The sequence below is a fragment of the Chaetodon auriga genome, chromosome 22 (assembly GCF_051107435.1).
Source record: "Chaetodon auriga isolate fChaAug3 chromosome 22, fChaAug3.hap1, whole genome shotgun sequence".
Lineage (NCBI taxonomy): Eukaryota > Metazoa > Chordata > Actinopteri > Chaetodontiformes > Chaetodontidae > Chaetodon > Chaetodon auriga.
The window spans coordinates 4,938,753-4,965,113 of record NC_135095.1 but is presented as its reverse complement, the minus strand read 5'-3'; the positions used below and the strand labels follow the sequence as shown (position 1 = coordinate 4,965,113).

At 43.1% G+C, this 26,361-nt stretch overlaps 1 protein-coding gene across 2 annotated transcripts in view; it reads right to left on the bottom strand.

Annotated features, from left to right (window-relative positions):
- nav3 (neuron navigator 3) overlaps positions 1 to 26,361 on the bottom strand; it is a 387,811-nt gene that overhangs the window by 281,146 nt on the left and 80,304 nt on the right. For both annotated transcript variants that reach the window (XM_076721935.1, XM_076721938.1), the window contains exons 2-3: positions 26,241 to 26,327; positions 8,913 to 9,367 (exon numbers count right to left, since the gene is read on the bottom strand). In XM_076721935.1, coding sequence (XP_076578050.1) covers positions 8,913 to 8,981 — 69 coding nt within the window. In that variant the 5' untranslated portion in view covers positions 8,982 to 9,367; positions 26,241 to 26,327. The remainder of the gene's footprint in view (positions 1 to 8,912; positions 9,368 to 26,240; positions 26,328 to 26,361) is intronic.

Sequence of the window (26,361 nt, the reverse complement as noted above, 5' to 3'; positions counted from 1 at the left end):
TATAATGACACAGGCTCCAGCCCCTGCACAGGATGAGTGGATGCTGAGAAAGCACCATTGGATGAATCGCATTCAAAGAAGGCAATTTTGTGGTGTTGCAGGATGCAAGAACAAGATCAGACTGACTCAGAAATAAACATAAAAACTAAGCCAACAACCATGAAAGGATGGTCAGAGAAGTGATGCATCACAAGAACTCTATGAAAATATCTTTCAAGAAGTGATTTAAAAACTGACAAACTTTTGAGTAGGTCAGCATCAGCAGCTTCCACCAGGTTCCATGCACTTAATCGTGGTTAATTATGAAATGACTGAAGAGGCAAGGGAGTGTGAGGATCTTTGGTGCAGTGAGACGTCTTCATGTCTTCATCTGGCTGATTTTATAGAGTCATACCAGCCACCTTCCTCCCTCAGACATAATAAATCTACAGCAGGAGCTCTCAACCTCTCCTCAGGACTCTCCTTGCTGAAGACTGGCCAAAGCCAGTGAGTCATATTTAATTACTGCCATGGACTCAAACCACAACAAAGCTTGATGTACACAAGGACGGCAGTGCTACTAGAGTGCTCACTAGAAATACCGTAAACATCAGCCCCCACATGATGACAGTGGCTGTAAAAGGAAAGAGAGCAGGGTGCCCTTGTGATTAAAAGGCTAAATCTGGAAGGAAATGGTGAATCTGTGGAAGAGGCAGAGTAGTTCTCACCCCCACCCTCCTGGTACTATAAAATGCATGTTTAATATCGGAGGTTGGTCAGACATCTAAATATAACACACTGAACAGGAATACTTTGGCTTATTTCCTTCGTTTAGAATAATGAACTGTGGTGTAGCAGTAGATACAGTAATCCTACAGTAACAGCCCAGTACCAGTAAACTGTCACTCTACTGTGATCTACTGTTCCATTTTTTTGTTTTCAGGAGCATTTAAGCACCTTGACAGCACTACAGCATATTAACCACTTTGTCTAATTAAGTCCTGCTGATATGGAAATTAGGAATCAGTAACTTGACACTTGCTGGCCAAGATGCAAGAAGTTGGAAAGAATGGCAAAAAAGATCTGCTAGTTTAATACCTGGGTAAGACATACACTATTTCCAAAGATAAGTGTTCATTCAGCAGAGCAGAGGAGGGAGTCACACCTCACAGATTATCTGTGCGCATCACCGCTTGTCTCTCAGTTCTGTCTCCATGAACACGTGTGATCCTCAATTAAATGGATTTCTGTCACGATGATCACATTTGGAAGACAAGCAACCGGCTCATTTGATTCACTTCTTATTGTAGTGTAAGACTAAATAACACATCACACAGACAAACATGTTTAATAAGACCAGAGAAAGAGTAAAACGCTCGGCGCAGAATACAAAGCAGCTACATGTTCCCTCATTGCGTCCGTGCGCAAATTAAACAAGCTCACCGCAGTGGGGATAATTCAGTCCCTGGTTATTTTGCTGTTGAATTCAAGCACTTACAAGTAGCACCCAGAGGACATAACCTGTACGACTTGCTGCACAGGACACCGGTGGAATAAATGTAATTCTGATACTGTGTTCCATCACGTGGCAGGTACAAGCCTGCATCAGTCATGAATGAATGCCTGTGTCTCACAACCCCGCGGCACTGTGGCCCCTCTTAGGACCCCGACTGTTGTGATAATCCTGTTATCTGAAATTAAAGGGGTGTGAGTGTGTGTGTGTGTGTGTGTGTGTGTGTGTGTGTGTGTGTGTGGGAAGGGGGGGGGGGGGGGGGGGCACCAGGATAATACAGCACACCTCACCTGCCTCCATGTGTGCCATGTTAACCCTCACAGCTACAGATGAGATCCAAGCATATCCATTTGGATGCAATCCAAACACTTTCGCATGTATACAGGTGCACTCACACGGCCATTGTTATCACTGACAGACTGTGTCTTAGTGAGATCCCACCACGCACTCGAGGGGTACATCATTACATGTCAACAAGCTGTGCATTGACCATGCATAATGTATGAAACATATGCAAACTAAACCCATGCGCACAGGCTGAGAACAATACCAACTCCATGCAAAATCAAATCATTACGCAGTAGAACAAAGTAAAGCACACTGCAGAGACACTTCAAGACAAAAAACACTGTGATGTCAAGTGTTTCCCTTTGTAGCTCCAACACTGCCACTGCTACATGTAAAGGAGCGGTTCCTGCTGGTGCTGAAGAAAACAGATACATCAAAGACACTTTTAAGGCAAGTTTTGAATAAAAGCATCGACCGAATGCTGTATTTTGCAAAGTTCTGATTTTATTTGTTAAGGTGAACCGTCAGACGCTGTCACATCACCTTTGCTTCATGATCGTCTGCATCGCAGGCCACACTCTGCACTCTGACTACAGTCAGAGACACAGCGCAGGTCTCGAGGCATGAGATGATTACCATTTATATAGCTAACACTATCGGTTACAAAGCAGATCCCTTATTCACAGGTTGTTGCTCCTCTTGCAGGGATGATGGGATTCCATTTGAACACCTTGCACCCTGTTTGTGGCCTCGTCGGCTTTTACGACAAGGTAATATTTCAGGATGTTGGACTGCGAAAGACCTCGTGTACAAAGGATTTCAGCCGTGGTTTGTCCAAGACATACAAATGCACAAAGCATGCTGCCTGTAGGTGAGGGCAATCCATCTGAATTCCCCATCTGACTGTTAGCACGTCCAAAAGCTGCATGATTTAAGACAGGGTCCTAATAGATATAATGCTACTTGACTGTTTTGCCTGTACAATCAATATGGAAACTTGAGTCTTGAGGGAGTGGCAATCTCATCCCAGTAGCATGTGGCACATGATAAGGAGAGCATGCCATTAACTACACCTGGGGGAATCACACTCTTGATGGTATGCCAGGATTTCTGAGATTACCATTCGGTACTACTTGGCACGACCCAGTAGGGAGTTGTGTAAGTTACCTGGATGGAGTAAGGCAGCCCTCAGAGGGAGTGCATCTTGTTAAAGGCAAATGACTGTATATTCCAAACTGGGGTATTTCCATAAATCTATTGCGGTTGTATGGGTCATGCTAACTTTTCGCTAATCACTCTTTGTGTAGAAATTCAAGAAGATGAAGACTCGCACAAAATCACATATAAAGGCAAGCTGTGCGAGCCTCCTACAGCTCAGTCAACAAATTCATTTGCAGGTCTGGTCAACATTTAAAATTTTAGGAACTGCAATACGTGTGACACACCAGCAATACATAACAACTGCATAGCAACTGCTTTTACATTTTCCTTATTTTTGCTCAGACTCAGGCAAGATTTTGAAATGATTCATGCAACAATCATGTTTACTTATGAAGCTGTAGGAGGACCCCAGACAATTCAAGCAGCAAAACAATGTTTTGGGCATATGCTGTATATACCTGGATTTGGGGTTTTACTTGCAAATTGAACAACATGAGCCAGGACATACTCTCTTGGCAATAAATTCCTTCTGATACAGGATTTGTGACAGACGTGTCAGGTGTGTTTCTAGTTTTCTGAGCAACAGACTCTTTAATTATACCCTAAAATACCACCAATGGAATACAACACAGTCATATGAAAAAACAGCTCGAGGGTGTGCTTTAGGAACAAACAGCAGATTCTGCATCTACTTATAATGTGTATTAGTATTCTAACCTCTAAAATATGCAAGTTTCTATTTAATTTCTGTCGGCTTGACGAAAATCTGGTAACTTTGGGAAATTAACATGGTTTAACATGTTTAAACTAAATTATGGAACCTTTGTTTTGCATATTTAGACATATTTGTCTTTAATTCCCAGTCTGTTTATTCATATTTCAACGAGAGGCAACTTGTGAGTTGTAACAAAGCCACCAGAGAAATTTGTGGTAAGTAGCAAGTTACTCAAGTTCAAGTCATTTTCACCAAATTATGTAGAAAATCAAGATCAGAAGTAAACAGTATACATTTCTTTTCAACTGTAAACTGTAACTGTATTACTGTCAACTCAGATGTAAATGTATCTGTGGGAATTATACAATCTAATACCTTCCATGAACTCACATAGAGCCGTTATGTCTCCAAAAGGACATTAAAGATGTGCTGTTGGTCTAGAGACTAAAATTATTCTATTAGAGTCTAAAACAGAACACCACGAAGACAAGCCTTAAGAACTGCTTTGTGCAAGTGAGCGGATGTCAGAAGCTCTGCGAGGATGTCAGAACTGTGATCCAGTGCCTCTAAAGCTATCAAACAATTATGATAAGGACAAATGAGGATGTGTGACTTCCCCACACAGCTGATTCAGGCTCCAGATAGCTTCACCCGATGCACAGGCAGTATCAGTGTAGCTGTAGCAATGTGGGGTGCAGATGGAGCAGCTTGCCGGCCTCCCTGCAGTGTCATGGGGTTCACTTCTCTTCCTGCCTGGACTCTCATTCTCTTTCCTGACTCAGTTTTTCCACTTTTGCTCATGCCCTTCGCCTCTCAGGCGTCAGTCTTGTATGGCATCTCGGTCTCTCTCTGTGCCTAATCTCGTTCTTTATCTTTCTCTCCCCTCAATCTCTGTCTGACCTGGACATCACCGCTCTCATCGCTTTGCCTCTGAGGCTTGTTTCCGTGAATGCCACGCTTGTGACGCTGTCCTGTTTTGACATGTTTTCCCTCCAACTTTATTCAGTGGTCTAAACCCACTAATTCCTCATGGAATGAGCTGCTGATGTACCGTCTCGAGCCAAGTACGTGTGTGTGTGTGTGTGTGTGTGTGAGAGAGAGAGAGAGAGAGAGAGAGAGAGAGTATGAGGGTTGAGGTGGAGGAGTTCTCTGTGGATGTCACCACACTTCTACCAATAGTACTGACATGTAGAAAGATTTGTATGAAGAAGTGTCAATCTAGCAAGAATCTCTCTGTGGCTACTGTCATCTATGGAAAACATGGATGTTCTGCTACACTAAGCAAGATTTTATCTAACAGGTCTGAAAGTTGGAAGCTCTGTCAGCAGCCCCAAGAGGCTACAGTGCTCATTACACCCCACATGTTGCTGCATCGAGTACAATGTGCTGACAATTTTGTCTGATGGCTGTGCTAAAGTAAAAATCATTGATTCCCTTAAGTTGAAATAAAAGGTCTACCGTATCACGTTACTAAGTATGCTCAGCAACGTCCATATAGGATTCTAAGATCCACTGAATGGAACACTGACATTTTGGCCAGGAGGTGCACATCAGTTCTGTTAAGAGCCTCTGCACTTTATGTCTAGGAACAATCACTCAGACTGAGACACGAACAGTGTGCTTCCCAATTCAACCTGAATACACACATTTTAACAGACAGAAATAATAAAATACGCTAATGACATATGTCAAATGCAGGCAACTACCCACTGAAAAAAAAAAAAAAAAAGATTACAGGGAGCTTTCAAATCTTCATAACCTGCACCGTGCTATTTTCTGAGGCGGACATTGCTTTGCAGTTATGTGACAACTAAATTGGTACACATATTTAGAAAGTATTTTCCATCAAAAATGAGGGTAAAAGGACAGGTGGGCAAAACAACATTAAAGAGTAACTACACACTGAAATTCTGCTAGCTCCCTGCATAGCAGCATATTTAAAGATGCAGCAGGGGACTGCACAGGACAACTAGCTGTAGGAGGTATGGCCTTGTGGCTACGTGCGAAGCAGGAGGTAAGGAGACAAACGCTTTCATCGCAATACAATTACATTATTTAGCTCACAGCTCGAAAAAACACATTTGAGTGTGCAGTACCGCTTTAAGGTTTCTTTCTCGCTAAATTCAGCCCTACTGATTTATTTAGTTCAACATTTATTGCATGCTTTCATGGTGATCTATAGGTTGACGAGCATGGCCTTTCACAGTTCTGCACAGCGTGGGGTACATCTGCATATGAACCTGCGAGGTAAATTATTTAGTCAACATATGCTGCATGTTCTCACCAACTGCCAGTGCATCCTCTGTTCTGACATCAGTGCAATGATACGATGGTAGGCTTCAAATCCCCGTAATACAAACCGATCCGGTATTAAATTATTCACTCATCTTTCACCAGCAAACCCACTGGAGCTTGAGAACAGTCCATCACATATGAAAGTCCCATAAGGGGGGAAAGTCAGTTAATTCTTACAAAATTCAGTGAGAGCTCTCTCTCAGTGGGCCAGCTTTAATGCATGGCTAACGCATGAAAACCGTGCATATGCAAAACAAGTGCTTTGTTGGGATGTACTGGCTGAAATGGTTAAGATAATCCCCATTAAAGGTTTTGCCAGAGCACAGAGGAAGCTCTCAGGTGATTGGCTGATGAGAATACTTCCTGGAGATGCCTTAGCAACACAGCTGCCGCCCCTGCCTGACCATCCGCAACCAATCGCTACGAGCAAATTTTCCCTGGGGGTCAGGTGAGCGGTCCAGCCGTAATCACTGCTTGTTCATTCACGGGGATGAACGTGTAAATGAGAAGTAGCATCCATCTGGGAAAAAGACAGAGAATAGGAGGGGGAGGAAAAGAGAGAGAGGCGTGGGAGGGAAAGAAGAGGAGAGAGTGGGAGGGAGGGGAAGATAAAGAGTCCCAGGGCGATGGAAGGAGGCGCGCTGGCCAAACATGGATTTCTTTTGCTTGAATTTATAACTTTTGGTTTTTCAACTTTTGGATAGTTGGCACAAAGATCCAACATGTGATCTCCCTGTAGGTAATCACAGGGATAGATTACAAACGCTACACAGATCTGACTGCATGTTTACAACATTTCTGCGATGTTAAAGCCTTCCTGAACTTGATGTATTTGCATGTGGACTCCCATCAGCCGTGCTGTGCTATATTTACCATATAGAGTATGGAGTGGTATTGATCTTCTCGTCTAACCCAAGGCCCCTCCATTCAGAACAAAGTGAAAGGTGACAACCAGGTCACATTATAAATCACTGGAAAGAGAAATCACATTCTCTACATCTGCATAAATGTTTGCTGTAAGTACATCACCTCTTTTGGGCTGGTTTCAAGTATCAAGGCTAAGAGAGCGGAGTCAGAATGAGACTTTGGGGACATAACATAACCCATCAAGTCAGGCAATTACAGCACACATCCCAGCGTAACCACAGAAATATCAGCAGGAGTATCAAAACCCTTCCAAGAAGCTCTTTTTGCTCCAAAACATTTGTCTTGTAGCTGAAGGTTACAGTTCAGACGGAGAGGGAGCGCTTATCTTTTGGCATGACACACATCTTCAAACCAAAATGGTAGCCAAAGTGAGCCAAATCAATTCCCTTACCAGATGAATATTTGATGTCACTCTTTGCTCAGTTCCAATCTCAGCTTCAAGGGAGGGTCCCTTCCCCTAGATATCAGCTTCCATTTTGAAGGCCTGACAAAGAACATGATGCTCAAATCATGGCCTTGTATATACTTACGTGATGTTTAGAAAGAGGCTGAACACTGAGCAGCGGGCATGTTTAATTTAAGGGTGAATTACCTTTTGATTTTTTGAGTGGCCACATGGATATTTTTGTTCATTAGGTCTATGTTAGGTCTGTCAGCATTGCATTCATCCAAACCTGATCACAAATTCAAAGGCAGGAACACACCTTCCTCCTCGGCGCCTTTACTAAAAGGGCATAAAATGTTGTTGCTTGGCAGCACAAGCAGCAACACATCTGTGTGGCTTTAAAGAGCACAAAAAAAAAAATAAAAAGTGCATTCCCACATGGCACTCAGGTCTAAAAGGAGAAAAAAAAAATATAATAAAGTGCAATCATCTTTTTTATGAGATCTTAATAGTGCTACAAATGTCAAACCTGATGTATTACTGCACGTTCGCTGCTCTCAGATGTTCCCTGAGCTTCGCCTGGACAATCATTACGCTTATCAAAAGCACTTCATTAGAGGAATCAGGTCAGAGGCAGAGAGAGAGAGAGAGAGAGAAAGAGAGAGAGAGGTGTCCTATGTTTGTGTATCTCTGCATTTCAGTCTGTGTATGCATTTTAGTAGGTGTGTATATCTCAGTCTGCACACAGGGGACCATACAGGGACAAAAACGGTTCTTATGGGTTTGTGTCCTTGTTCCTCTAATCTAATAAATACCACCTACATGCATTTACAGGCATTTCTGCATTGGAAGCAACTAAGTGTACAGAAAGTATGTGTTCATGTGTGGCTATGTGCTCTGCTAAATAGACTTTTTAATGACCAGAAAGGCAGAGGCTAATACTGCTTTCCTCCATCGATCCAGCCACCGCCGCCACACAAGATTCTGACCCCGCCGAGGTCATAGCACTGCATTCAGAGCCAGACTCAAAACAAGCGTCCGCTAAGCTGACCATTATCTGTCCAAGCTCTGCCCTCGCGGAATGGCAGACCATTAGTGCACATGATATCGCTTTACAGATAAACTATTTGTCTCCTTTTTACGGGTATTATCCCCTTCCTATTCCCAGAGTAGTTAACATAAAAAGCATCTCAAATACAGAGTAAATATGTATTCCCATGGGGGGGGGTTGGGGCGGGCCCTGCCCACAGCCACGCCACATGAGCCGAGATGAAAGACTGGAGACGCTGAGGGGGAGCAGAACCCCCCCCCCCCCCCCCCATCTTTATAAATAGCTATTAGGATATATGGAGCAAAGGAGCAACTGGGAATTCAGACAACAGTAACAATTGGACCAACATGTTCTCCTTTTTGTAAAAAGAACAACAAAACAGGCGATAAACAAACTTTCATCCCTTGGCTTCTACGTACATGCAACTGGAAAACACCAAAAGCCAAAGCTGATAGCTTTTGAAAGAGCAGCATACACACACACACACACACACACACACACACACACACACGCACACACGCAGCAGGAGAAGATGAAAGAAGAGCATTTCGTAGCAGAAAAGGTAAAAAAAACAACATGCAGTAAACTTTTTGCCAACCTTCTTCTGGTCCTCCAGCTTTTGACTTGTCGACTTCTTGCCATGCTTGCTGGCTTCCGGTACATCCATCCCTGGTCCAAATAAAGAATAACTCCAATAAAATCACAGGAAATAAGTCGAAGACAATCCAGGTGGCTACAGTTTGCCGACGAGGGCCTGTGTCCGGCTCACGCCTTCACCCGGACACAGGCGATCCATGGCAGGTGGTGGTTTTTGTGGTTAAAGTAAAAAATGTCTCTGAGTGTGATCAGCACTGGGTTTTGGGGAACAGGACGAATGGCAAACAGGTAGCAAAAGGCTACCGACAGAGCGCCATTATGATGACCGAAGCAAAGAGAACACTGACGAGGACGCTCAGCCTGCAGGTTGTGTAGTTTTGCATGAAGGTAACAGTTACGCTAGCTTCCTCCTCAGAGTGTAATCCCTGGCTCCAGCACAGAGGCTTCCCTCCACATCTGGGGAGAGAGGAAAGATACAACATGCTATCATTAGAATGCACAAAAAGCCAAAAAAAAGAAGATGTGTAGTTTTAGCTTCACAATTAATGAAAAGCTCTCTGCCTCTCCAAAAAGTCAATATTCCCCTCAGTGCTGCACTGTACAAATGGCAGGGGTATCTGCATATCAAAGTGAATGTTGCCATGGTGCTCAGAGAGGGGGAGAGCCAAGGAGAAGCTTCTACTACATGCTGTTTGTTCTACGATGAGAGATTGTGTTTGATTGTTGTCTTTTTTTTTTTTTTTCTCCAAACCTATTTTCCACCAAAGCATAGCTGGGGAAGGACTGAGTCATGCTGAGGTCGGGTAAACTCGCACCCTGGGAAGGGTCCAAGCATGGAAAGACCACAGGATCCGTGGCGGCCCCCTCAGTGGACTCTATGAGGGTTCAACTTGTCAGTTTGGTTTATTTACATCCTGCATAACACAACATCTGCCATTCAAAATATATTATACTGACCCAATGTAGCATTGTGAATGAGGCCCCAAATATGCCAGTGTCTGTCATACTTTACCCAATGGTCTATGTAGGACTAATTCTTTATGGAAAGACTTGGTAAATGTGACTAATATTTTGCAGTAAACCCTTATCGTTCACTTCAGTAAAATATAGCTTTACGCTTTATACATTTATTTATCCATTTTTAATCAAAGTTATGATCACAGTATAATTACTGGAAGATTGAGACATGAGAGCAGTTGTTCCATGATTTTAAAAATCATGTTCACTATATGCCATGAGGCTGGCTTTGGTTAAAAATCTGTTGAATGCTTTATGACACAGACTAACGCTTTACGGCACAAAACAAAGGAGTGAAGAAGAGGCCCAAAGAGCAAAAACTTTCACTTCCTTGCAGATAGTAAAAGCAAATTAAATCTTGAAGAAAACCAGGCGGTGAGGCTGCATCAGTCTCTCAGCTTGTACTTAAAAGGGTGCATAATGCACTGCAGCTACTGCAAACTGATACTGCATTTTGTTCTGAGCGCAATACAGACCAATCACGCCACACTGGCACAAATACAGTATGCAGTGCCATATATAGTTTCCCCACACTGAAACACAATTGTACTGTCACTGAAATCAATACTCTCTGCCCTGCAATTCAGCCACTATCCATCCACAGAAGTTGGCCAATCAAACGCTCCAATAATCCCTAACGCACAGTGTGAGAAGTCATCACAGAAAACCGCCTCCCAAGCCAACCTCCAGCAGGTCATTAGGCAACCTGACTCCGTCTGCTCTCTGAACACCGGCCAGATCTTAACAGTTTTCTTTGCGACTAAACACTCACCCGGCTCCAGAGTGCCATGTAACGCTGCAACCCTGTCAGTTACTTAAGGGCAATCATGTCAAGTGCTGCCAGCTCAGAATCGGCTCATAGGGGACATGATGGATGGAGCGCTGGAGCCCAGTGAGACTTCCCACTGAAACTCAGAGTGTTAGCTGCTAGCAATAAGCTGTGAAAAGCACTCCTTTCAAGCACCATGGGGACGTCGTCCCACTACGTTATGTAGTAGCCTCAAACAACAAGCAGCGCACAGGGAATGTTGGCAGCAATGGGTGATGAAGATAATGAAGCCAGTGCTCTCTTAAGACTAGAAACACTGCAAATTTTGGCACAGGCAACAACACTGCATCCCAAAAAAATGCTAAAAAAGCACAGCTGTATTGCTCCTAGACTTCCCCATTTCCCTCAGCAATGGAATTTCATGGGGGGGCTTTCTAAACTCATGCATACTGCATGAGTGCTAATTTCCCCTTTTTTCTTCTTGAATATTACAAAAGAAACAATGGAACCTCACAGGGAATAGCATGGCATAGCCTACTTTCTGCTTGCCGCAAAGATGAGACTAGCTGGCACTTGCTGTCATAGAGTGACGAGCTGGCCTCAAATGTAGGCCGCTGGAGTCAGAGGTCACCCTCCATCTGCTTTTCCTGACAAGCAACAGCAGGTACAGAGCATCCTTTTCAAGGAGGCAAGGATGGACTCTGCAGAAAAAAATAAACAAATGAATGACTGCACTGCAACTTGTACTGTTTGCGAAGGGAAAAAAAAAAAAAACACACTTCAACAGGGTCTCCAACAAATATTTGCTGACAATATTTAGATTTCCAACACTTACTCTTTGGTTTGTCAGAAAACAATGAGTAGCACATGAAACACAGAGTCTGTTGTCAAACTATGAAAAGGTGGACATCTGACAAACTGAAATCAATTTATGACAATACAATGACCACTATTGTCTTCCAACTGTCTGTCCACCTCAGTTCCTCACCGGCTGTCTCTCTGCCTCTCTCTAAGCACTAATGATGCAACTTAGTGTTGCAATTTCTATTCAACAAGCTTCAATTTCCACAAACACTGAAGCTTTACTGGCACACTGTCCAAGAAAAATGACCTAAAAAGATACTTGAGAGAATGCATACAGTCAAACTTACTAACAGCCATCATATATGGTGTTACATGCACTGATGTCCTGCAAGCCAGGCAGCAGAATGTTTTCTTAACTGACTTCCAACTGATAGCTTCTAGCTCTGTACCATAGCAGCTACAAGCTAAGGCTAGCTTCAAATGCTGACAGACTGCTTCATGGAGGTCCTAATTCTGCTTTTGAGGTGACAAAACCTAAAACAAAATAATAGAACGTCCCTAAAAGTTCAAGGGAAATTCCAAAAACTCTGTTTTTCTTGACAACTCAACAACACTGACTTCAAGCAATCAAGTAAATCATTTATCAAGAAAAAGACTCACCATTCTTTTAGTGTTTTTGAACAAAAAGGCAAAAAGAAACAACCGACTCATCAAACTTTGAACTGGTGATGTTTCAGCCTCACCAAAACCATGACCTTTGACCGAGCATCAGCAGCTAAGCACATAACCAGCCGAGAGTTTTTTTAATGCTGTTTGGCCAACTGACAGAATTAACATTAATTAGCTACAGCTGTGTAAATTACAAGTGGCAGCTGTTGTTCAAGCTGGTGAAATGTACAGTTAAGCCTCCTACAGCTTGTCAAGAGATGATAGGTTATGGCAAAATTAAAATATGTGTGCCTGCAGTTTCAAATAATGATATAAGTAGGCTATAATAACAATTAAGTTAAAGCAATGAAGTGAATCAGATTCAGTAATATTCTGTCTGTCCTTTCCTCTCAGTCTCACAACAGGCATTTTAGACTGATTTAAAGAGAAATATGCAGACTTGACATGTGACAGCTGACAAATGAGATGTGTGTTGTGTAGTAACTTTGGCTGTGCAAAGAAAACTCGGCGGCAGGGGACCAGAACCATTCATTCAGGCTCAATAGACAAAATGTCCAAGTAAACCTTCTAAAAAGATTGTAAATACAATAAAACAGGATGCTTTCAGTATCTTTGACAAACATGTCCTTGTATTTATTGTTTAAGAGAATATTAATGTGTCCTTTAATCCCCTTTGGTTGTAAAGAATCTTATTGGAAGCAAAAAATCTCCATATTTATGAGCAGCAGCCACGACAGTCTCATCACAGCCGGGTGTGTGGATCCCACCTTCAATCTCTGCAAGCTGGTCGACATTTCCCCTCACCCAGTGGCCTTTCACCGGCATTTGGTATTCAACGGGTGTCTGTAACTCTCCAAGTGGTCAATAAAGTTTGATTCATGAGGCCTGGGCCGTAACTACATGCTGCTGCTTTAATTTGAGGAGATGTAAATGATGGCCATAGATCCAACTTGATTTCCTCAGGGAGCAGAGGGGTTGGGGGTGCGCGCGCCGTAAATTATCACCTCGATAGGTCAGAGGTGAAACATAAAGAACGCCCCGCCATCACATTAAAATACTATAATGCCATAAACCTCATTTTATCAGCGACAGCAAGAATCACAGCCAATCAAAACACATCTGATATGGTCGCTTAAAATAATTTACATTTTGATACAATTTGCCACGTCTTGGCGCATCACACTGTTTTTAATTGGCAAACGTAGCACGACATGTGCTTTAATTTGTGTACACATCTCTCAGTGTTAAAGCAGCACAGCAGCAGTATAGTGCAGCTTCATCCCTGCAGCTAAAAATAAATATAAACAGCAATAAAACCTCAAGTACTGTTTGTTGTTGCTTTTAAACCTTTCTGACATTTTCACAGTGTAGAGTGTGAACTCTCATATACATACAGTATCTGCATGGCTGCACTGAGCCAGTGTCCACTGTATGGCGATGACTCGAGAGAAACAGAGTAATGGGAATCTTCACAGCAATTAGGACATTTGTAATAGCCTTGCCATACTTCAGTGCTCCCCAATGGACCATTAATAATACTGATAAATCTAATAAATGCAATAGGGATCCACTGCTAGCTTTATAGCGTTTAGGGGACTGAACTGACCACTTGGCAGTTCCCTTGTAAAAGCCACAGTACAGTTAAAATAAACTTTCACAAATTACAAGGAGCAGAAACTAGAGTTTATTTTAATATATGCTGATTTGTTTCTTATGTCTACTATTTAATATTCTGCACAGTTATCCAAAAGTAAGCAGAAATGAAAGAATAGGCAACAGGTTGACTGGCAGGACTATTATGGTCCAATGAGACAAGCAGCAAACAAAATAGATAGAAAACATTTCTACACAAATGAATTGGGGAAAAAACTGGAAGCTTCATGAAATACTAATAACTATACTGCAGCATATTTACAGCGCAGCAGAGCAATGGGAAACATATGCGAGAACAAAGAAAACAGATGCTACAGCTAATATTAATGATGTGCAAAATGAGTAGTGTCATATTAACATAAACAGGCCTGCAGTTGCCATAGAGTATAGAAAGTGTGTAGGTGTGCATGCAGTCCTAATGCAGGATAAATGTCTGATGGGTGTCTTCTACATTAGTTTCCAGGCTCTGGACAGTTTGGCTCCAAATGAGAGTAGTGTGTTTACATTTCTACATTTGCCAGAGTGAACAACTATATACAGAACATGCAGAGCTAGCTGGCCAACAAAATGCTTCCCCCTGTTCTATTACTTTAAACAGCCATTTTAAACATGGGGAAGGCCATTAAGTACAAAGACAGAAGCTAACCAGCCATAAAGATCGGAAACATTACAGTGTGTGCTGCACACAACATGCAATGATACATAAATAAGTTCCAACACTATTCTCCCATATGAGTTCTGGATATTTCCTTTGTTTCAGACACCAATACTCAGGTTCAAATCTACTCCAGGTGTTCTCTCATGCCTACTGGGCTTTAATGGTGCAGCTCAAAGAAGCCTTAAGTCGCACCAATCCCTGCAGAACCAATTTGGCAAATAAGGTGCAGAAAAGCCTACGGCTAGAGCTCCTGAGTATCACGACAGGCACAGGTAAGCAGCCACACCGCCGAAACGTCAGCAACACCTTTGATCGCTCATCAGCCTCATATTACTGTCTGCAGCATAGCGAGATGAGCGGAGGAGAACTCAGACTAGTAAGGGGCAGAGAGCGACAGAGAGAAATCGGAGAGTAATGCAGGTGAGAAGCAGCGAAAGCCGAGGGAGCTGAAGTGCCTGAGTGTAAAAACTAAGTGACAACAGCAGGCGAGCGACAAAAAACGGCTGGAAATGCATCATAAAAGGAAGACCGTGGTGTGTTGATACAGTTAAAATACATGAGCAACTGAGCGAAAGCAACACAAAGCCCCAAATCCTGACAGCTCTCATGCAAATTTCTCCCTGATTTACAGAGCGAGAATTACTGGAGTGACAGACGATGCAGGTAGCAATGTGTTTTAGCAATGTGTTTAATTGGCACTGAAGCATCAATCTACACACAGTGCGACCCTGGCTTTTTCTGTTGTCACGGCAACCGCTGAGAGAGGGCGGTAGCTTGACTGTGTGTAACTGTGTGTGTGTGTGTGTGTATGCAGGTATCCGGGCTCTCTTTAACAGGGTAATGACTATTGTGAAGGTGAAGACTGACACGAGAAGCAGCGGCTCATTAGAGCTCGAGGAATGCATGCTGCAGTGTCAGTTTTGGGATGTTTGTTTTGTTCCACACACACTTGCTTGAGCCTGACATTTTCCTGGCACGCTGCTGTTTATTGTTTCCGGAGATGACACAGTGTGTGGCAGTGACAGCAAAATGATTCGGGATGATGTCGGGACCCTCACAGCTAAAACAGTACCTGCGGCCCTGCCCGCTTGAGATTTGAAATCTCATACCGGAAGCACAATTCCTGTATTTAACCTCAAAAGTTACAATCGTCTTTTACCTTATCTCGCTCATCCATTAGAAACTCCTCTTAGTGTACATGACAATTTTCTCAGTCACTTTGCTCATAATAAAGCTTCTTACGTCTCATTCGGAGTTCGTACGAGCGTTAAATTCAAAGATCGTGAGCTGACCACATTTCCCCCTGTGTTCAATGCAAACAAACTATTCAAATTTCAACAAACTTTATCACCAGTGACAAAGATTGATTTATCTGCTTATTGCATTTTTTAATTCACTATGCACTGTAACACACATTTAACTTAACTGGTTTTTAAAGATACACTTTTTAACACCTGGATTACTCATTCGTCTCTATTTATTTACATATTTATACATTACATTTTTAGACTGGGCAACATTATATATTGTTATCTTTTAGTTTATGGCTTGTCTGCCTCATAAAGGCTCGGTCACACCAGTGTTTAAAAAGGGCAAAGTTAAGCTTCAAAATAAATTCATATCAATGTAACTGCCGCTATCAGTGATTGGCTGGCTGAGGCAAAGCACGTCTGCTCAAATGTGTGGCGTTGATTTCAATTTTGGTGACGGCAGTTTGCACCAGTCACAAATAGCAGTCTTGTCAGTGGTGACCTTTGAGGGGACTCACATACAGATGCCTCGCTGACTGTCCTGGCTGGCTAGTATATTAGCATGCCAGCTACAGAATCTCACCAACTAGCTGTGTGAATCACCAACACCCTCATGTACACCTGGTATCAAAGTGGGATCTGTATCCAGATATGTCAACTGGATAATAAAGATCCAATCTTGCCGTCGTGTTCACACCTGGTGTTTTTAGTGTTTTTCCCTCATTGAGATCACATCTCTGTCCTCCAGTGCAAAACCTGCGTGAGTAATCTGAGGTGGCGGCAAATCATCCCCACTAACACCAATGACAGTTTTGTAAGTTGCTGAGTCCGAGGAAACTTTGTGAAATGCTGTCAAGGAGAAATTCTTTAACATTTGCCCCTTCTTGTAATCAAATGTAATAAACTCATTTCTTTATTTGTTTAAAAGATATTGTGTCAGTTTTCTCCTGGTGTGTTGCAGTACCGGCATGTAGACCGCTATGACCAGATAAATTATATGCCACGTTAACAGCAGATCAACTGCACACACACACCATCTGCATACACAGTTATTTCTGACTGTTTTCATTTATCCCCCCCCCCCCCCCCAGTTCTGTTGAACAATGAATCTTTTGGTGATTTCATGGCACAGTATTGACGTATAATAAGTAATTGAAGCTGTCTCTCTTGTTTTCTCACTCTCCAAATTTGAACAGCAACCTCCATTTAGGAAAAGCACATTGTACCAATTATGTCTACAGATCCGAACACCATGCGAGACAGACTACCTCCAGATGCAGTCAGGCGAGTCCGATCACGTTCCAATCACAATGCATTTATTAACATGTGTTTTCCTTATCCAGATAACGTGTCCAGATACAGACCACATTTTAAGACCGGGTGTGAATGGGGTCTGTGTCATCAAACCTCTCACCACCTATTTTGTGAGGACACACAGATGAACTTTGCTATGCTGCTTTGGGGTGTGAGCAGGTCTTTAGACAGTGAATGTAAGGGAGGAAAGACCTGTCCTGCAGACAATACAGCACTTTATTGTTACATTCATTCCATCCTCGTAGCATTTCGATGATGTCATTTCTTAAAAGTGCTGAGCAAACCCAGCTCATTTCATCATTCCTCATTAGTGAGGAACACGCCTCTGAGCTCTTTTGTACCACTTGCTTATGCAATCCAAAAATGTCTGACCATAAACCACCTTAAGAATCCATTTGCTTTCCTATGCTCATCTGACATCATACAGTGATGTCAAAGAACTCTCTAAGCTCTTCGATTCTTGGAAGAGATTTGGCAAGCTGTGGTTTCAAGGAAGTCACCTCACAGAAGACACTCAAAGTGAAAAGAGATGTCAGCAGGCCAACCAATTATTTGTGGCAGCTAAATTGTGAAATGCACACCCCCTTGTGGCCCTCTATGCTTTCAACTTGTCAAGAGACACATCAAGTCCAGCTCTTACAGCAGCCTGCCCTTCTACAAGCAGAACCAGGCAACTAAGTTCTGGCTTTGGCCATAAATCACAATAAATCATTTTCATTTCAATCCGTTTTGGGAAAAACAGGCTGAATTTTGCAAAACGAAGCGGCCGATTCTACACTCCTTTTAATTCTTCAAATGCACTCTGCTCAAAACTCGTCCATCTTTTAACACCGCTGAATAACTCCTAATTTCTAAATCAATCTACATTTGACCTCAACACATCGATTTTGAAATCAATCTACATCTGACCTCAACACATTTCTCTCTTAACTGAAATTCATTATCAGAGAGCAGAGTGCAATCCACTCAACTTCTTCACGAGGCCCTCTCGGTCCAGAAATCCAAAATGCCTCCCATCTCTCTCCGTCCATTAATCACATTCTCTGACCAATCCACCTTTGCTACAAGAATCTGACACCAGTTTGGGGATAAATAATCTCTCTCCGTCCCTCCCTTTGCCCTCTCCAGGCAATCTGTCGCCCTTGCTCTATCACTCTCTTCTTCTGATGCACCTCCAGAGTCTCTCTCTCTGTGTTGCGTCGTCCCCGCTCTCTCTCTCCCTGGGCTCGTCTGACAAGGACCCCCCCCAACCTTGCTGCCCCACCAATCATCCACGCACACATCCACACGCATTACCACCCAATTACACTTAGATTACATTCATGTGCTTTCACCCAGCCAAGCCTCGACTGCACGCGCCAAACCCATTCTCCACCGTCGGCGGTGCCTGCGCGGAGCACTGTGGAGACGCGTAATCTTGTGATATTGTGTTGGGATTAACATCAAATCTCATTATGGCTGTGGTGGATCATAGGAGAGGGTGGAGGCGAGGTGTGGTGGTGGTGGTGGTGGGGGGGGGGTTACGTCTTTATTTTTTTTTAGGTTTTTAAAGCTGAGGATGGAGGGATGGAAAGAGATGAGATCAGGGCTGTGAAATCTCAATTACACATGATGGCATTTGGGATTGTTTGATTTATTATACACAAGAGTCTGTTGGCTAATTTGTCATGTGGGCCTACTGAACACACACACACACACACACACACACACGGTACAATCAACCAGTATACACCTAACAGGGGTTAAGGGGTCAAAATGAGATGTGTTCCAGCACCACACAGCGAAATACGACACAAATCAAACAGCTCCTCCTCCTTCAGATCACCGCGCCTCACCCCTCTACACCAAACACCTCTCCTCTGTTAGCATTTTCCCCCAGCCTGGCATGCCTGCAGTTCATAAACCTCCCTTTTATTACCAATAGATCCGTGAAGGTTGTAATTGCCTAAGTGATATATAGCCGGTGCAGGGACGCAGCTCAATTTCACTCAGTTTAAAGCGCCGCCATGTCAAAGTGGCGTTGAGGGGAGTGCCTCGCCATGTTAAATAAAAAAAGATTGTCAGGCTAAACAACAAGAGGCAAAATCACATTTTTGATGCATTCACCCCAATTCCCACAGGGGTGGATGGTGGATGGGATTTGGAGGTAGATGGCGCACTGTGCACACACACACACACACACACACACACACACACACACACACACACACACTCAAGCATTGTATTTCATGCAGATACACATGCTTACTGTAATTCCCATGCCTGGCATTGCGAACATGCAGAACACACACGCTGTATGAAAACAAACATACATTCAAACGCATGCAGAAAACAAACGCTCACAATCCCACAGATTGCCCCTCCCCCAGCGGTGCCGGGTACTGGGCCTCAGGAGCCTCACTAAATCACACTGAGGCCTCAGCAGAAATGAGGGATAACAGCACAACAGCGTTACAACCATTGATTGCTGAATGCATCATCTTTTTATATTCACAACAGGGTGGGGAGCGTTAGGGGCGGGAGGAGAGGGGTGGAGAGGTGGGGGCGATGAAGGCAGTGGTTGGGAAAATCTGTTCTAATTCCGCTAATATGATCAGGGTGTGTTTTCACAGGCCAGCGGCGACAATGGAGGGACGGAAATGAGTGAAATTAAGTAAGCGCACATATTGAGATATTGTGGATTGTTCAAGCGCAACATCATTTCCAGGCTTCACATGATCCGTGAATAAAGCCTCCATATCTGGGTGTGACTCTATTACCTGAAAGAGCACAGATCCCTCACAGTCCATGTGTCGCTCTATGGCGTCTGTGTGTAAGCAACGGCTGGAAGCGGCAGCGACTGTTCAATTTGGGAAATCCATCACATGCTCTGGAGCCATGAAGAAGCCTCAGCAGGAAGTTAATAGCAGAAGCCAGACATTAAGTCCACTGTTGGTTCTTGTTAGCAGTCTGGAGATGGTGTTCATCATTAAATGTAGGCTGTTACCAACATAAACGTTCACTGTGGTTGAGAAATTGAAACAGTATGAATGCATTTAGCCTTAACCTGTGACGCCGTTTTGCCAGTCATATCTTACATATTAAATGTAGCTTGTGAAGTTTTGTATATGTAATGAATGCTTTAGTTATAGTTTGAGAGCCAAATTGTTTCTGTTCATATAACATATTACATTACATTTCATATTACATGTGTTGCATTCACAGCCACATCCACATTTATTGTACCCTTGTTCGCCATCTTAGTTTGGGGTGCTCCATGCTAACATTTGTAAATTAGCACTATACTCAGCTGAGGCTCCATCCGAGTAAAGCTGATGGAGTGTCATTAGTTTGTAGGTATTCAGTCATAAGCCAAAATAACACATCAAAATAAGACCTGATGATGGTGCTATATGGAATGCTATTATCACCAAAATGTTTACAGTTCATGCTGAGCCGGACATAAGTGCTATAATAGTAACAGCGATGTTGTAATGAAGGTCCGGGTCTTTGTGGATTGAGCCAGCGGATGCCTCAGTAGCGATCATGCAACTCATGATGTCTCACATCTGCTGTGAAGAGGAACAGCATCATAATAGCATAGCTAATTTCATTTACCTCATCACGCCACAACTCCTTTACTTCATGTGAATATTGACATTCATATTAAAGAGTTTTTGAGTTACAGATGGAAACAGCTTTTACTGTGTTTGTCAACTTTGCAAAGTCTAAATTCATTGTGATTTTCATACGCTGCTCAGTATAGAGGGGAGCAAAACTGCATTTTCTTTGTGCTACAGTGTGCACTACAAAGAAATAATTAATAAAAAATTGATTGAAAAAATTGAAACTATCCGCCTGCTTTTCTGCTGTGTTTGCAAAGATTGCAGATGTAAACCATCATTACATCAATCATCTAACTCCTCCATGAGGTTGCCATTTGTGGTTTGCAGTGAAATGTCCTCACAGCTATTGGGTGACTTACCAACTTTGATGATCTCTTAACTTTTCAACTAGTTCCATCATCAAAAACAAAATTATTTTTGTCCAATTTGTTTTTTTTATTAGAAAATGTTAACTTTCTAACCGTAATATGATGGTGGAAATAATACACTGAACATCTGATTGGCACCAAAAAGTAGAGAAGGAAAATTGATACTATTTCTTTTTTTACTTTTACAGATTTACCTCAATGTTATAATCCTAAAGACTGTCATTACATTCATTTTTTTCTGCAATAGCCACTCACAGCATGTACATTCTATAATTAGTCTGTGCAGAGTAGTATTCAGTGTTAGTGGAAGAGTCCATTCCTGCACAGGACTCTAACTGCCTCCACATGCACGAGGGATTCATCCATGCATGTTCTGCAATATAACTGTAATTTTATCTAATTAAAATAAGACACTGTGTTTGCAGATTCAAGTGATTCTCCTTAAACTGACATGACACAGCTGGTTAAGCTTTCTCTAATAAGGACACACCCTCTGGTCTTGCTGTAGGCTACTGCAGTTTGTCACATCGACGTTTGGCACTGGCTAAAAATGAGAAGCCTTTGAACATTACCTAATTGTTTTCCACATTGCTGTATGTGTAAGAAAAAGAGGGTGAAGGAGAAACAAGGTATAATAAGGACTGCATTTGTGTCAGAGGTTTGCAAATCTGGGTTTTGAGCTAACAACGAACCACATCTGAAATGGAGCCCTTCATTACATTTTAATCACAGTTATGCTTTTTCAAAATTTAATGGAGATGAAAGAATAAAGAAATGCGCGAGTAGATTTAGAAGGTTTACTGTGTTTTTTCCCTTTTCTGTTAGGGGTTTTACTAATTATTCAAGGACGGTAGTGTTGTGCGCTTCTTCACTGACGAATTTACAGTGTAAGTAGACAAGCTAGCAAGGCTAACAAAAGGTAGCCTGCTGGTCAATACATGTGTCATTTCACGCAACACAATTCTGGGATCTGTTTTTTAACACACACTTGCAAGTGCCACCAGTAACGCAGGTGCTTTAAAACCCAGCAGGACTGAAATCTTAAAGATTATACCTAACTAGTGGTGCTAGATTGAGCCTGTCTATGCAGAAACACTGCATCTCATACAGCTCAGTCTGAGACCTATGTGGTGCACATGCAGAATCTTAACACTGACAGAATGCCCTCCGGTGTGTCACACTCTGCCCACAATCATGTGTGGAGGGTGGGGTGAGGTGTGGTTATGGAGGAGAAGCAGGAGAGGACCCTTCAAGTCTCCAGCATTCCATTAGCCAGTCTGTGATGTACTGCTCCACTACATAGACCCACACACACACACACACACACACACACACACACACACAAACACACACACAGATTGGAGACCAGTTTCCCTGTCTCCTCCCAACACCCTCCCCCCACCCCACTGCCTCTCCTCTTCATCCTCCTCCTCCTCCTTCACACACCTCACACCCTCCGTCAGTCACCATCCATCACACAAGACCTCCACAGATGGGCCTGTGAACACACACACACACACACACACACACACACACACACACACAGCCACCAACAACACACACATATCCATAAAGGCTCTAGACACTCTCTCTCCCCTACAGACAATCACAGGGTTTGGTCAGACATCCGCACACTCACAACAGCTCTCAGCTTAACACTGTCGCTCCTTCTCATTCATACACACACTCCACCCTACTTTCACACACACGCACGCATGCATGCATGCACACACACTCCACCCCACAAACTCTTTCATCTGTGACTCTCGGTGGCTCAGAAACCAAAAACCTCCACGGCTGAGCGGAAACCCAATTAGAACACAATTAGCACCATCAGATCTACCTGAGAGACAGCGTCTCACGCTCATGCTGGCTAAACAAAGTGACATACGGATTGGGGGATAGTTGGGGGATTGTGGGGGTTTGTGAAGGAAAGCCGCCACTTGCTCACTTCCTGCGGTCTTTAAAGGCAGCTGCTAATTTCCCCGCGTTTCTGATCAATGTGGAAAAAGCGCAGCACTAATGAGCCTCGCTCCTTTACGAGAAACACCAGCACAACACGCTGGATCAGTCTAATTAAAGAAGAGAGGAGGAAGGGTCGAGACAGAAAACTCCGGAAACTTATGTGTGACGGAAACGCACCAAGCACGTGGTTTCTTTCCAGGCTAATCAACAAGTTAGACACTGAAGAACGAGGAGGCAACAGGAATCAGAAGCATGGCTCACCTTTAAATTTCCAGCCATGGACTAGTTTAAAAGGAAGATTCCACTCAATAAGATATTCCAATCAGGATCCAGCTCATAATCTTGCAAATGTGACCCATCCAGCGCTCCGTACATCACATATCCAAAGACTTGCAGCCTGGAGACAAAAATCCTCCCTGAGAATTGCACCTTGTTAACCTCTTTTCCTCCTGAACGCTAACTCTTTCCTCCTGTAGCCTGAGGAGAGCCTCCTCCAGCGCCTGTGTGTGAGAGAGAGGAGGTGTAGTAGTAGTAGTAGTAGTAGTAGAATGAGGTGGGATGGATGGGAGTCGGAGGGGAGGGGTGCTGGCGGCTCACATCATGAGGGAAGTCGTAATCTGCGCATCGGCGTGTTCTCAGCGAGGGAGTGGAGCCACCAGAGAAGAAGAAGGTGATAAAGAAAAAGAAAAGGAGGAGGAGGAGAGAGACATGAAGGCAGGCAGTGGTGAATGAGAGGAGGATGCAAGCTCCCTCCCCTCAGACTGCTGAGTCTCTCTCTCTCTCTCTCTCTCTCTCTCTCTCTCTCTCTCTCTCTCTCTCTCTATCCAACACACACACACACACACACACACACACACACACACACACACACACACACTCCTACCCCCCGCCCTGCTACAGATTGCATTGCACTGATGAAATTTTAATGGTTCTTTTAGGAAGAATAATGAACATGTTAGTCCCTGGAGTTGTGTGTATGTGTGTAAAGGGGGGGGGTGGAGGGGTGGGGGGGTTACACTACACACACCTACAGAGGCATGCAACAAACACGCATATGTGAAAAGACAGCATATGAGTGTGTTTTTTCTCTGTATCTTGTTCCCTATTTTACACACATTCACCGGTGCATACTCCCACTCACACACCGCAATCCTGCGCAGATTCACTTACACACTTCCCCTTTCTTCATTTGCACACCACATACAGAAACACACACACACACACACACACACACACACACACACAGACATACACATGCCATGCAGGCTTACACTCAACATCAAACACTGCCACTGACAGACACACACACTCGCTCCCGTCGCACAGGGAAGACCGGGTGGGGGAGCAAACACAGAGATCCAACCCATCCTCAAAATGCTCTCTTGGTGAGCATTCGCATCCACGCACACACACACACACACAGAGGAGCGCACACTGGCACACATGAGCACACACCCCAATGAAGTGGAACAAAGAGCGCAGAGGCAGCGTGTGGAGGCACCAGTAGGAACACCATGATGGGAGGAGAGGAGTGAAGTGTGGCAGCAAACACACTATCTTCAAAGTACCTTCAGTCTACTACAGTGTAGTAGAGTGGAGTGGAGTAGATTAGGGTAAAATAAATAATAAAACCAACGGAAGTGAAAAGAGAAAAATGTAATTACAAATGTACGTATGCACCATCAATTACAACTAATCACATATTTGTACTTTAAATCACTTCGGATGCATTTTAAGTGGAAATTAAAGCAGTAAAAATTATATTACGGGAGTGCCAAATTCAAACCTTGACCATATAAATGGTCACGAACAGCCAAATGTGAAATTCATTCAGTTAAATAAGTTAAATTATTGAGTTATGGTTGAAAAGCCAGAATTCAGTCTGTTCTGTTTTTACACAAATGTTACTGATGTGAACACAATCTGCTGATTATTTTCCTCATAAATAATTAATGTGTTTACTCTATTCAATGTCTGAAAATAGTGAAAAATGTCTCACACAGTTTCCCAGAGCCCTTGGTGATGTCTTCACATTGCTTGTTTTGTCCAACCAAAAAGTTCAAAGATATTTATTGAACAATTACATAAACCAGAAGCGTCAAATCTGCCTGGAGAAGCTGAAACCAGAGACTGACTGGAGCTGCAAAACAACTTCATATATCAATTCATCAATTAATCGATTTTTAAAATAGCTGGCAATTAATTGTCATGTCTATCAGTTAAATAATTAATCGACTCAACATTTCAGCTCTGCTGTCTACTGTATGTTAAATCTGTTACATGCTTTAACTCGGCTTTGCATACAGTGTCAAGTAATTGAAATTTTCATCCCTTGAGCAATTGTAAACCTTCAGCCTAAAGACACTTTCAGACAGCGAGCGATTGCCGCCGACACTGACATTTCTAGGTGGGTGGTACCTGCTCTCTGTCTGAAAGCTCCTGTATCTCACCTATGAGAGCTGGTGCCAGAGTTGAGTTAATATGCACAACGTCTTATTATAAATAGACATCTTGCCTCTTATTATAGGAGTGGCAGATTGGTGATGCTGCACCACTGCAGCATAAAGCACGACCAGAGAGGTGCAACCCAGGGCAAAAAAGCTCCTTTTCTTAAACAGGGTTTGTACATATATAATGGTTTGCAACAGTATTTTGTAATATGTTTTTTGTGTGGTGTATAGTACAAGCAAAATACTAAAATAACCACCCCTGAAGCTGCTTTCTATGATCTGCTACCAAAACATGTTGATTAGCTTATTGGGTTGCACCTGCTCTGGCTGAAAATGATGATAGAGTGCACTCAAAATCAGAGGCAGCAAAGCGAGAGCAACATTTTTTTTGCCACTGTTGTTATTTCCATGCATCTAACCAAGCATGAAGTCAAACAGTTAGATCATTTGCTGGCTGGCACATTTTAGGTTTGCAGTGGCTAATTCAAATCTTTACACTCGACCGCAGCACGGATTTCATGCAATGAAACAACAAGAACTAGACTTAGTTTTGAAATACAACGCAAAATCAGTTACATCAGCTGACATGTGAACAGATCTGCCTGATCACCACCAGAGGGGTTTAAATAGTGATCTTTGTCAAAAGGCACAGGGTCACACCTCAAATCTGAATCCCACCAGCAACAGAAATGTGCCTGAAAACCTCAAGCATACAACAGAACAGAGAGTCAAGGGTCAGGCCAAAGAGTCAAGGTAAGCAAGGAAGATTTAAAAAAAAAAAAAAAGGTGAAAAGCGGTTGAACCTACATCAAACCAGGATTCCTCTGGCTCCTTCACTGCTCCTCTACTGACGGATCAGTATTCATCACAGCAGTCAGAAGTGCTAGAAAGATCCTGAAAAGAGAGGAGACGAAAATGGATTTGTTAC